The sequence below is a fragment of the Mobula hypostoma genome, chromosome 10 (assembly GCF_963921235.1).
Source record: "Mobula hypostoma chromosome 10, sMobHyp1.1, whole genome shotgun sequence".
NCBI classification, from domain to species: domain Eukaryota; kingdom Metazoa; phylum Chordata; class Chondrichthyes; order Myliobatiformes; family Myliobatidae; genus Mobula; species Mobula hypostoma.
The window spans coordinates 29,331,395-29,343,860 of record NC_086106.1 but is presented as its reverse complement, the minus strand read 5'-3'; the positions used below and the strand labels follow the sequence as shown (position 1 = coordinate 29,343,860).

At 46.1% G+C, this 12,466-nt stretch overlaps 1 protein-coding gene across 1 annotated transcript in view; it reads right to left on the bottom strand.

Annotated features, from left to right (window-relative positions):
- Positions 1–9,990, bottom strand: part of LOC134352762 (zinc finger protein 229-like) — a 48,196-nt gene extending 38,206 nt beyond the window's left edge. Inside the window, exons 1-3 of the mRNA XM_063060195.1 lie at positions 9,746–9,990; positions 3,626–3,759; positions 350–2,250 (exon numbers count right to left, since the gene is read on the bottom strand). Coding sequence (XP_062916265.1) covers positions 350–1,456 — 1,107 coding nt within the window. The 5' untranslated portion in view covers positions 1,457–2,250; positions 3,626–3,759; positions 9,746–9,990. The remainder of the gene's footprint in view (positions 1–349; positions 2,251–3,625; positions 3,760–9,745) is intronic.
- Positions 9,991–12,466: the final 2,476 nt, after the last annotated feature.

Here is a 12,466-nt window from a genome sequence, read left to right as displayed (position 1 = left end):
ACCCACATCTTCCTCAAGCCCAGTTTCTTCACACAGAACAGATTTATTTATAATCGATGCAGAATACAAATGTACCTGCAGTTCCAGGGGAAACAACCCAAATGTGCCCAGTAACCAGGGTCCAAACCTGGATGTGATCAACAGCAGCAATAACTGCAGAATCAGTTCCTGCAGTCACTTGTGAACTCACCGCTCTCTCAGTGCTTGCCATGTTTTAACACCCCACACACAAACTGCACACTTAAACTTTCCCTTTTGTGTGAGTTTGTCGGTGTTTCGACAGGTGAGACGACCGAGCGAAGTTCTTCCCACAGTCTGGGCAGGTGAACGGTCTCTCCCTTGTGTGAACTCGTTGGTGTCTCAGGAGGTCAGTTGACTGAGTGAACCCCTTCCCACACTCGGAGCAGGTGAACAGCCTCTCCCCGGTGTGAACTCGCTGGTGTGTCAGAAGGACAGACGACCGAGTGAATCCCTTCCCGCACTCGGAGCAGGTGAATGGTCTCTCCCCGGTGTGAATTCGTTGGTGCGCCAGAAGCCCTGATGATCGTGTGAACCCCTTCCCGCAGTTAGGACAGGTGAATGGCTTCTCCCCGGTGTGAATTCGTTGATGCCTCACAAGGCTAGAGGACAAAGTGAACCCCTTCCCGCACTCAGAGCAGATGAACGGCCTCTCCCCAGTGTGAATTCGTTTGTGTGTCACAAGGACAGATGACCGTGTGAATCCTTCCCCACACTCCGAGCAGGTGAACGGTCTCTCCCCGGTGTGAATTCGTTGGTGCACGAGAAGCTCGAACGACCGAGTGAACCCCTTCCCGCACTCGGAGCAGGCGAAGGGCCTCTCCGCGGTGTGAATTCGCTGGTGCCTCACCAGACCAGATGAGAGAGTGAATCCCTTCCCGCACTCGGAGCAGGTGAACAGCCTCTCCGTGGTGTGAATTCGTTGGTGCCTCACAAGACCAGACGACAAAGTGAAGCCTTTCCCGCACTCCGAGCAGGTGAAGGGCCTCTCCCCGGTGTGGGTTCGCTGGTGCATCAGAAGGACAGATGACCGAGTGAATCCCTCCCCACATTCTGAGCAGGTGAACGGCCTCTCCCCGGTGTGGATGCGTTGGTGCACCAGAAGCTCGTACGACCGAATGAATCCCTTCCCGCAATCCGAACAGGTAAAGGGCCTCTCCCTGGTGTGAATTCGTTGGTGGGTCACCAGGCCAGACGACAGAGTGAAGCCCATCCCGCACTCGGCGCAGGTGAAGGGCCTCTCCCCCGAGTGAATTCGCTGGTGTGTCAGAAGTTCAAATGACCAAGTGAAGCCCTTCCCGCACTCGGGGCAGGTGAATGGCCTCTCCCTGGCGTGGACTCGCTGGTGTCTCTGCAGGCTGAAGGAACTGTTGAAACCCTTCCTGCAGTGTGAGCAGGTGAAAGGCCTCTCCCCGGCAGGAATCTGCTGGCCGTCCATCCGGTCACCAGCTCACTTGTGCCACCGTCAGGATGTGTCAGGAGGTCAGACGACCAGTCGAACCCCCTCCCACGAAGTCAGCCGGAGAATGGCCTCTCCCCAGTGTGAAATCAATGGTGTGTTACCAAGTGGACGAGGGACTGAATCCTTTCCTGCATGCAGAGCAGGTGAACATCCGCTACCCAGAGATGGCTGAGTGAGTCTCTTCATGTGCCCGAGTCAGGGTGACAATGTTTCCCCAGGACCTCAGTGATCAGTCCGTAAAAAGATGGCCAAATTAATTTACTTTCCTCAAATGGAAACCGGTGGAAAGAAGATTTGAATATTCTCAGGATAATGGATCAAGTTTATCTCAGTCAAAAGAAGGAATGTTTCGCTGGTGCAGAAACAAGGATGTGGTGAACACGTTCCCAGTCACAGATCAGGTGAGCTCACCTCCCCCAGCGTGTCACACACGGTCTCTCGTTGCAGTGGGTGTTCCTTTCCCAATCTGCACTGGAGTGATCACTGCCCGCTCCTTCACAGGCTGGAAGAAGTTACACGGCTTCTCTACAAACCTCATGAAAGTGGTTTCTCCCCTCCCCATGTAGACAGTGTCTCACTACCCAGCTGTGTCACGGTCGGTGCCCTGCAACAGCCCTCACTGCCTGGGGTCTGAAGTGAAACAAACCAGCATCTCTCCTTCCACGTTCACAGGCCGATGATATTCAGGTGCTGGGGAGCTGAGTGGGGTGTCGATCTGATGTGATATTCTGTCTGAGATACCCAGTCGCAACTCGTCCACCTTTGATATCCTGTAAAAAGATACAAAATTCATCAGTAAGTACAGGGTAGTGACTCAGAACAGATCACTTTAATCTCCTGGGTCGGCTGTGATTCAGGTGGTAGCTCTCTGACTATGACACTGTAATTGTGACAGTTAGATATTTGGCCCATCAAGTAATTTCATCATGGCTGATTTACTATCCCTCTCAATCCCCTTCCTCTGCATTCTCCCCATAACCTATGAACCCTGACTACTGGAGAACCTGTCACCCTCCGCTTTAAATATACCCAATGACTTGGCCTCCACAGCCGTCTGTGGTCACAGATTCACCACTCTCTGGCTAAAGAAATTCCTCATTTCTGTTCTCAAGGGATGTCCCTCTATTCTGAGGCTGTGCCCTCTGGTCCTAGACTCCCCCGCTATAGGAAACATGCTCTCCACATCCACTCTATCTAGGCCTTTCAATATTCAATAGGTTTTGGTGAGGTCACCCCTCATTCTTTTAAAGTCCAGTGAGTGCAGGCCCAGAGAAATCAAACACTCTTCACAAGGCCTTTTCTCCTTGGTGCAACGGAAGATGAGAGGTGACCTGATAGAGGTGTGTAAGATGATGAGGGGCATTGATCGTGTGGATAGTCAGAGGCTTTTTCCCAGGGCTGAAATGGTTGCCACAAGAGGGCACAGATTTAAGGTGCTGGGGAGTAGATACAGAGGAGATGTCAGGGGTAAGTTTTTTTACTCAGAGAGCGGTGAATGCGTGGAATGGGCTGCCAGCAACTGTGGTGGAGGTGGATACGATAGGGTCGTTTAAGGAACTTTTGGATAGGTACATGGAGCTACAGAGGGCTATAGGTAAGCCTAATAATTTCTAAGGTAGAGACATGTTCGGCACAACTTTGTGGGCTGAAGGGCCTGTATTGTGCTGCAGGTTTTCTATGGTCTATGTTTTCTTAACCCTTTCTTTGTCAGACTCATTCTTGTGAGCCTCCTCTGGGCCGCCTCCAATGTCAGAACACCCTTTCTCAGATAAGAGGCCCAAAACTGCTCACAATTGTCCAAGTGGGGCCTCAGCAGTGCTTTATAAAGCTTTAGCATTACGTCCTTGCTTTTGTATTCTAGTCCTCTCGAAGTGAATACTGACGTTACATTTGCCTTCCTCACCACGGACTCAGCCTGCAAGTTAACCTTCAAGAAGTCCTGCACGTGGATTCCCTAGTCCCTTTACACCTGTAATTTTTGAATTTTTCCCCATTTAGAAAATAGTCCATGCCTTTATTCCTTGCAGAAAAGGGCATGACCATAAACTTCCCAATACTATATACCATCTACCACTTTTTTTTAATCCGTTCTCCCAAGACCTGCAGAATCCTTCCTTCCTCAAGACTACCTGCCCTTCCACCTACCTTTGTACCTTCCACAAATATGGCCACTAAACCATCCGTTCCATCATCCACAGACAAGAGAAAATATGCCGATGCTGGAAATCGAAGCAACACACGCACAGAATGCTGGAGGAACTCAGCAGGCCAGGCAGCATCTATGGAAAAGAGTACAGATGATGTTCGGGCTGAGACCCTTCAGCAGGGCTGGATAAGGGCAGAGCAAGAAGGTGGGAGGAGGGGAGGAAGAAATCCAGGGTAGGAGGCGATAGGTGAAACCAGGAGAGGGGGAGGGGTGAAGTAAAGAGCTGGGAAGTCAATTGATGAAAGAGATAAAGGCCTGGAGAAGGGAGAACCTGATAGGAGAGGTCAGAAAGCCATGGAAAAAAGGAAGGGGAGAAGAACCAGGGGGAGGTCGATCAGGTAAGGAGATAAGTTGAGAGAGGGAAATGGGATTGGGGATTGGTTGGGGGGGGGGGGAGAGAGAGAGGGAGCCTTTACCAGAAGTTCTCCCAGAAACCACACACACAAGGAAATCTGCAAATGCTGGAAATTCAAGCAACACACATTAAAGTTGCTGGTGAACGCAGTAGGCCAGGCAGCATCTCTAGGAAGAGGTACAGTCGACGTTTCAGGCCGAGACCCTTCATCAGGACTAACTGAAGGAAGAGTTAGCAAGAGATTTGAAAGTGGGAGGGGGAGGGGGAGATCGGAAATGATGGGAGAAGACAGGAGGGGGAGGGATGGAGCCAAGAGCTGGACAAGTGACTGGCAAAAGGGGTATGAGAAGATTATGGAACAGGAGGCCCAAGGAGAAGAAAAAGGGGGAGGGGGGAAGCCCAGAGGATGGGCAAGGGGTATAGTGAGAGGGACAGAGGGAGAAAAAGGAGAGAGAGAAAAAGAATGTGTGTATATAAATAAATAAACGCCAACTGTACCTCTTCCTAGAGATGCTACCTGGCCTGCTGCGTCTCCCAGAAACCACCCATTTTAATTCTACTTCCCGTTCTGACATGTCAGTCCATGGCCTCCTGTACTGCCATGATGAGGCCACACTCAGGTTGGGGAGCAACACCTTGTTTTGCGTCTGGGTAGCCTCCGGCCTGATGGCATGAACACTGATTTCTCGAACTTCCAGTAATTGCACCTCCGCCCCCTCCCTTCACCATTCCCCCAGTGCAACGGCTTTTCCACTTTAAAAATTCTGCCACACGGGTTTCACTGTCATCGTTGGATAGTCAATCATTCTCACCCACACATATCTTGCACACTCGATCGCTTTCTGTATCCTTGTTACAATACACACAGTCACCCAGCTCTGCACCATTGGCAACACTTGGCCCCAAGTCATTGATCATGGTTTGTCAACAGCTCAGGGCCCCTGTATCAATCCTTACAGCTTCGTAACCACGAAAAAACTGCTTATTCCTAATCTTTTGATCTACTTCTATTACACAGTCTTCAATTCTCACCAGAATAATATTGGAAACCCCTTGTGTTTTTTCCCCCCCACCCACAGTTTTACAGCATGGTAACAGATCCTTATGGCCCCAAGAGCCTGTACTGCCCAATTACACCCAAACGACCATTAGCTCACTATGAAAAGTGGGAGGAAACCAGAGCAACCAGGGGAAACCCACATGGTAACAGGGGACATATAGACTCTGTACAGACAGCAGTGGGTCACTGTTGCTAGAATAGCGTTACGCTAACCGCTACACCACCAGGTTACCCTAATTTTGCTTCACAACTTTGTACGGCACCTTTCAAAGTCCTTCTGAAAATGCAAGTACATTACATCCACCCTTCCAATTCTAGTAACAATACCAACAAAGTTTTTTTTTAAGAAGTCAATCATCATTATCTTATCCTAAATTAAGTTGGAGTCAGAGAGATACAGCACAAAGTGAGTGCAGGGGAGATTTACAAGGATGTTGCCTGGATTGGAGGGCATACCTTATGAGAATAGGTTGAGTGTACTTGCCCTTTTCGCCTTGGAGCAATGGAGGATGAGAGGTGACCTGACAGAGGTGTATAAAATGACCAGGGGCATTGATCATGTGGATAGCCAGAGGCTTTTTCCCAGGGCTGACACGAGGGGGCATAGTTTTAAGGTGCTTGGAAATAGGTACTGAGCGGGTGTCAGGGGTAAGTTTTTCACACAGAGAGTGCTGGGTGCGTGGAATGCACTGCCGGAGGTGGTGGTGGAAGCGGATACAATAGTATCTTTTAAAAGCCTCTTAGATAGGTACATGGAGCTTAGGAAAATAGAGGGCTACGCACGAGAGAAATTCTAGGCAGTCTCTAGAGTTGGTTACATGATCAGCATAAAATTGTGGGCCAAAGGGCCTGTAATGTGCTGTATGTTTCTAAGTTTCTATGACAACTATGCACACCAAATCTATACTAACTCTGTTTTGTAGTCTACACACATTAAATCCTCACCTGGACACTCAGGGCAATTTATCTACCAAAGGAAAAAGGCGATTGTTCTTGCATCATCTGTTATAATCAGCAGCCAGATCAGAGATTTGTTTTCTTTGTTTACTAGGAGTGTGACTCAGTTTCTCCTCGTCCCAGCTCCAGACGCGTATCGAGAGCTCGGCAGGGAAGCCACATCATCTGCCTGCAGCACAGGGTTCTTCTTCTGACTTTTAATGGCGCTTGGCAGTCCAGCTGAAAGGTGCATTCCTGCTACCAAACGGACTGGAGTGTGGTGTAGAGAGTTGGAAAATAAAACCTCTCCTAGCTCTTTATCAAATGAAAACTAAGCTGCCCCAAAAAGTCCTATAGATTGTAAATAATTAAAGACAATATTGTGATCTAAATTAAACTTAAGGTTTTTAAATGAAAACTATCAACCCCTAAAACTACTACTGCAGCTTGCATTGGTTTTATTTCAATCTTACATGCTTCACATTGTAAAAGAATGAGTTGAACTGTTTCATAATGATGGCAATACCTACACTCATTGATTTCTCAAACTTCCGCTAATGCCCCACCTCCCCCCTTGTACCCCATCTGTTATTTATTTATATACACACATTCTTTTTCTCTCTCTCTCCTTTTTCTCCCTCTGTCCCTCTCACTATACCCCTTGCCCATCCTCTGGGCTTTTCCCCCCTCCCCCTTTTCTTTCTCCCTGAGCCTCCTGTCCCATGATCCTCTCATATCCCTTTAGCCAATCACCTGTCCAGCTCTTGGCTCCATCCCTCCCCCTCCTGTCTTCTCCTATCATTTCGGATCTCCCCCTCCCCCTCCCACTTTCAAATCTCTTACTAGCTCTTCTTTCAGTTAGTCCTGACGAAGGGTCTCGGCCCGAAACGTTGACGGTACCTCTTCCTGCAGATGCTGCCTGGCCTGCTGCGTCCACCAGCAACTTTGATGTGTGTTACTCCCCAGAGTGATGGTTTCCAACATATAAGGGATAATTAATAGTATGCCCAATTCTATGTCATGTTAAAATAATCCCTTCCCTTCTTGTTTTACCTCTTCTCCCATAAACCCAATAATTTTTTTGAGTTTTGTGTTATGCCCATTATCCCACAAATCTTGCCATAATCCCCTAATTCTTAACCCCACCAATCCCTTAGCTTCTGATTTGCTAAGTGGAAGGTCTATATCCATAGATGAACCTTTAACAGCTTTTTGGCCAAACAATCAACCTGCTCATTCCCCTCAGCACCTCTAGGTGTAGGACCCACAAGAAGACATTATTTCTGAAAGTGAAATAATGTTTGAAGAGCTTCTGCTAGAATCTGACCTCCTGCTAGAATGACCTGTTTTAGGACTAATCATAACCAAAAAAGAAACTGAACAAATTGCAACTTTGCACGGACAAATTCCCTCCACCCACTGTAAGCCCAAAATGATGGCTGTATATACTGATACATGATTAATAAGATGTTTCTTTATTGTTACCTGTAATTCAGACACAAAAGCAGCCACACCAACATTCCCTGCTAAAGTATCTTTTGATCACAATAATTTTCTTTAACATATTGATGAACCAACAGACTCTCAGGCATATCAGGATCCTTGGGCTTCATGAAATCATGCAACCTAAAATTAACTAAAGTCATTGGGAAAAACCACAGTGGGGTTACCAAAAAAGCTACAGTGGGACAAATTGCGTAACCCAACAAACCCATATTTCTAGCGTGATAAGAACCCAGCGACTCAACTAAAAATACTCTTCTTGTGATGTTCCCAACAGTCCCCCAATAAAGCTTTGACATGACGATCATTCCTATGTCCCACAAATTAAACCAGTATGTTAACATCAATTTCAGCCTTCATGTTGTCCCATTTCAACCAGTAAAGCCAAAACAGGGGACGACTTTACTGCACCACAACACAGTCTTAAAGCCTGCGCTTGTATCACACCCAAACATTTTAAGGTTGAAGATGAAGCTGATCCATAAACCACACAGTCATAATCAAGTATAGATCTAATTAAACAAATATGGTTAGAGGTTTTCGTGCAGCACCCCAAGAATGTCCACATAGACACCTAAGGATATTTAACGCTCCTTTACATTTGACAATTATTTTATCGCTATAGTGCTTCCATGTCAGTTTATTATCCAGCCACATGCCAAGAAATCTTACCACTGACACTTCTTCAAGAGTTTGACCATATAATTTCAAATCAAGTGCAGGTCTATTGATCCTCTTAATAAAACACACAACTTGTGTTTCAGCTACTGAAAGCTTAAAACCCCATCTATTTGCCCACTGTTTGACCCTATTAATCACTAATGGCATCCTTTAAACATATAAATTGAAATTTCTACCTCTGATCCATGAAGCTCCGTCATCTGTGAAAAGTGATTTACCCACCCCAGTACCAATCTCAGAGAAAACATCAATAATCATGATATGAAACAATAAAGGGCTACAAATACTGCTTTGTGGGGTCCCATTCCCTATATCACAGAAGCTTGAATACACCTTACATACCCTTACCTGTATAGACAGCCCAAATAAAAAAAACAAGAAATTATATAGCCCTCCTCTCACTCATAATTTCCATAATTTAATCAAAAGACCCTCCCTTCATAATATATCATACGTTTTTTCTATATCAAAAAATACTGCTATTACAACTTCTTTATTTACCTATGCTTTCCTAATATCATCTTCCAAACATAAAACTGAATCCAATGTCATTCTACCCTTCTGAAATCCACACTGATAAAATACTATATCACCTTTTTTTTTCCAAAATATAATTCAACTACTCTATTACCATATGTTGCATAGGTTTACACAAATGGGCCGTTAGTGATATTGGTCGATAACTAGAAAGATCCGATGGGGGTTACGGAATAGGCACCACTATTGTAATTTTCCATGAGAAGAGAAGATGACCTAAACTCCAAATATGATTCAAAAATTTTAATATTATCTCAAGAGAGTTGTTGGCTATATGTTTAAACATACAATAAAATATCTTATCCGTTCCTGGAGCCGGTTGACCTGTACAATTAATAGATTTCTTAAATTCACACAAAGAAAACTCAACATCACTAATTCTATTATTGCTACAGTTAGCTTCCAACACATCAGTGTATTCAGTTAGAAACTCATCCCTACGTTGTTTAGCCTCTTCACTTAAATTATGAATGGCAGCAAAAGACCAAGTCAGTAACTCAACTTTCTCTATTTCAGTAACAATCATATTACCTTCTTTAACCAATACTGGAATGTAATTAACCCTATGAATCCCCCCATTTTCTTAATCACTCCCCAAACATTTTCAAGGTTAATATCCCTTCCAATACTATCACAATATGACCTCCAGTAAAATTTTCTCACAAGCTTCGCCCCATTCCTCACCACGTACTGTGCCCTTTTATTCTCAATAAGGTCACTTGGAGAGAGATACTCCTTAACTTTCCTAAACGCCTTATTCCTCTCCCTAATTGCCTCAGCACACTCCTCAGCCAACACAGTGTTCTCGTGGAATCAATGGCCGCCTCGTTGACCACAATTCCAGGCGCTTGAGCAACTGGTCTGCGCCACAGGTACGCCTGCCACGTACATTTCAGGCAGGCGTCCGGCTCCGGGCTTAGAGTCCTAAACCGGGCGGGGAGGGTTTATCCTCACTGCGGTAGCCCATGATGTTTGTGGCGCCCGTACCGTCTCTTTCTGCCGTCGGGGACTGCTCCTCGGTAGTGATTAAATCCACATCCCGATGCTTGGCTGAGCAACTTCTCCTCCCAGCACCCTCTGACTCTGACTCCTAATCTCTTTTCCTCCAGTCCTGATAAGGGCCTCGGCCCGAAACGCGTACTGTTTACTCTTTTCCATAGACGCAGTCTGGCCTGCTGGGTTCCTCCAGCATTTTGTGCATAAAACTTCCGTCAGGACCGAACTGCGGTCGATGGCGTCACGTCCGAAGTCGGGCGCATGCACTCTGGGCTCCTGGGCAAATATCTCTTCTGCAAACTACTTGCAAAATTTGCATTTAAACAGCGCCCGTCACTGCTTTATGGTCTATCATTATATTGCCAGAGAAGTGTATTCACAGCAATTCAGTGACGAGAGCTCTGCGGATGCTGGAAATCCTGATCCTCACGCTATATAGCTGCAGGAAATCAGCAGGACAGGCAGCGTCATTAGGGAAATACAGACCGAGAACTTTCATCAGGTTTAGAGAGGAAGAATGCAGAAGCAGGAATAAGGTGAGAATAGGAAGGAATAAACGTTGGCAGGTCGCAGCGAGAGAGGGTCTCATTGAATTTCTCTCCTTAGGTCCTGCCGGGTTCATCGGGCATTTAGAAACCTTAGCGTGACTGTGGAAGGATATGTATACTGCTGACTGGGGAGCAAATATTATTTGGGACCTTGGGAATAGTTCTCCAGCTCTGGTTGACGTAGCAGCGTTTGCTTGAGAAAGCAGTTCTTCTGAAAGATGTTGCCACAAGCACTGCTACAACCTTTCCTGACAACATCGGAGTAGGGGGCTGCACCATTGGACTGTTCACCCTGTGAATGTTCAGAGTCACGCACAGAAACAGGCCCTCCAGCCCAACCCGTTCACGGCTCTCTACACCAATCCCACTTGCATGAACATAGAATATATAACTTTACAGTACAGGCCCTTCGGCCCACAATGTTGTGCTGACCTTCTGACCTATTCTAAGATCTAACCTTTGCCTCCTAAACAACCCTCCATTTTTCTATCATTGAGTTTCTTAAATAATCCTAATGCATCTGCCTCTACTAACACCCTTGGCAGTGTTCCATGCACCCACCACTGTCAACTGACAGTGCCCCCTCCCCGTGCTTTCCTCCAATCACTTAAAAATTATGTCCTTGTATTAGCCATTTCTGCCCTGGGGAACAGCCGCTGGCAGTTCACTTGATCTATTATCTGCTTTACAGCCGGTGATGAAGGTTTGAACTCCAGGAGTGGATTCAGCCGTTATTACTGCTGTTCTTCACTTCCAGTTGTAACCATTTCTGAGCACTGTTGTGGGTTGTTTCTGTTGGTGTGCAAATGGACCTAGTCAAGTAATTCAATTTGGTTTTAAACTAGATGTGTTTAAAGTTCTTCCTTATTGTCACTAGTCAGTTGGTTGTGGACAGGTTTAATGATTAGTACGTTTAGCTGCAATACCATAATTGGCAGTGTACTTTACAGAGAAAAAGTTGTCTGAGGTCACAACCTGCTCTGAGTGAACTGGGAAAGTGGGCAAATGGAATTTCACTCGGAAAAGTGTGACATCATACATTCTGGGAAGTTAAATGATGATAGGACAGACATGTGAATGACAGGATCCTGCAGAGCATTGTGGAACCGAGACCAACAAATACAAGTAAATAATTAGAGACGTCTGAAGAGATGTTGGTGAGGAAAGTGTATGACTTACTTTCCTCCATCTACCAGAGTTTGGAGGCCAAGTTACAATTCTACAAGACAATAGTGAGACAGCACAGGGACTAATGCGTGCAATTCTTGTCGCCGTGCTATAGAAAGGATGTGATTAGCCTTGTCGAGGTGAAGAAAAAATTCACTTGAACATTGCCGAGACCAGTGGATTTCAGTTACAAGGAGAGCATCAATAGGTTGGGACTTTTCCCTGGAATGAAGGAGAATAAGGGCTGACTTTAAAGAGGTTTGTAAAGTCACGAAGAGCATAGATAATTATAATTAGTAAGGATAGGCAGCAATCCCCTCTGCCATGATTATTCTCAACATCGGTGTCCACAGGGCTGCATCCTCAGACTCCTACTCTACTCCCTGTACTCCCTAATGTGTAATGTGCTCTCTAACTCCATCTACGTTCACTGATGACCAGATCTCCAATAACCACGAGACAGAGTACACAAAGGAGTTAGAGAGCCTCGTGGCTTGGTGTTGTGTTAACAACCTTTCCCTGAATGTCAGCAAAACTAAAGAGCTGGTCATTGACGTCAGGAAGTGGGGCAGAGTGCACACTCATGGAGGGGTCAATGATGCTGAGGTGGAGATGTTTGAGAGTTTCAGCTTCCTAGCTGTAAACATCACTTGCCTAGTCCAACCACATGTACACAACAATCAAGAAAATGCACCAGTACTTCAACTTCCTCAGAATGCAAAGGAAATTCAGTGTGTCCCAAATGAGGTCACCAATTATGACAGACGCACCACAGAAAGCATCCTCTGCAGGTGCACGACAATCTCGTTTGGCAACTGTCCTGTTCACATCTGCAAGAAACTGCAGAGTTGTGAACACAGCTCGGTCTACTACGAAAATCAGCCTCCCCTCCATGGAATCTGTCTACATGTTTGCTGCCTCAGAAAAGACCCCACCCACAGCAGACGTTCTCTCTTCTCCCTCCTTTTTTTTGGCTAGAAGATACAAAAGCCCGATA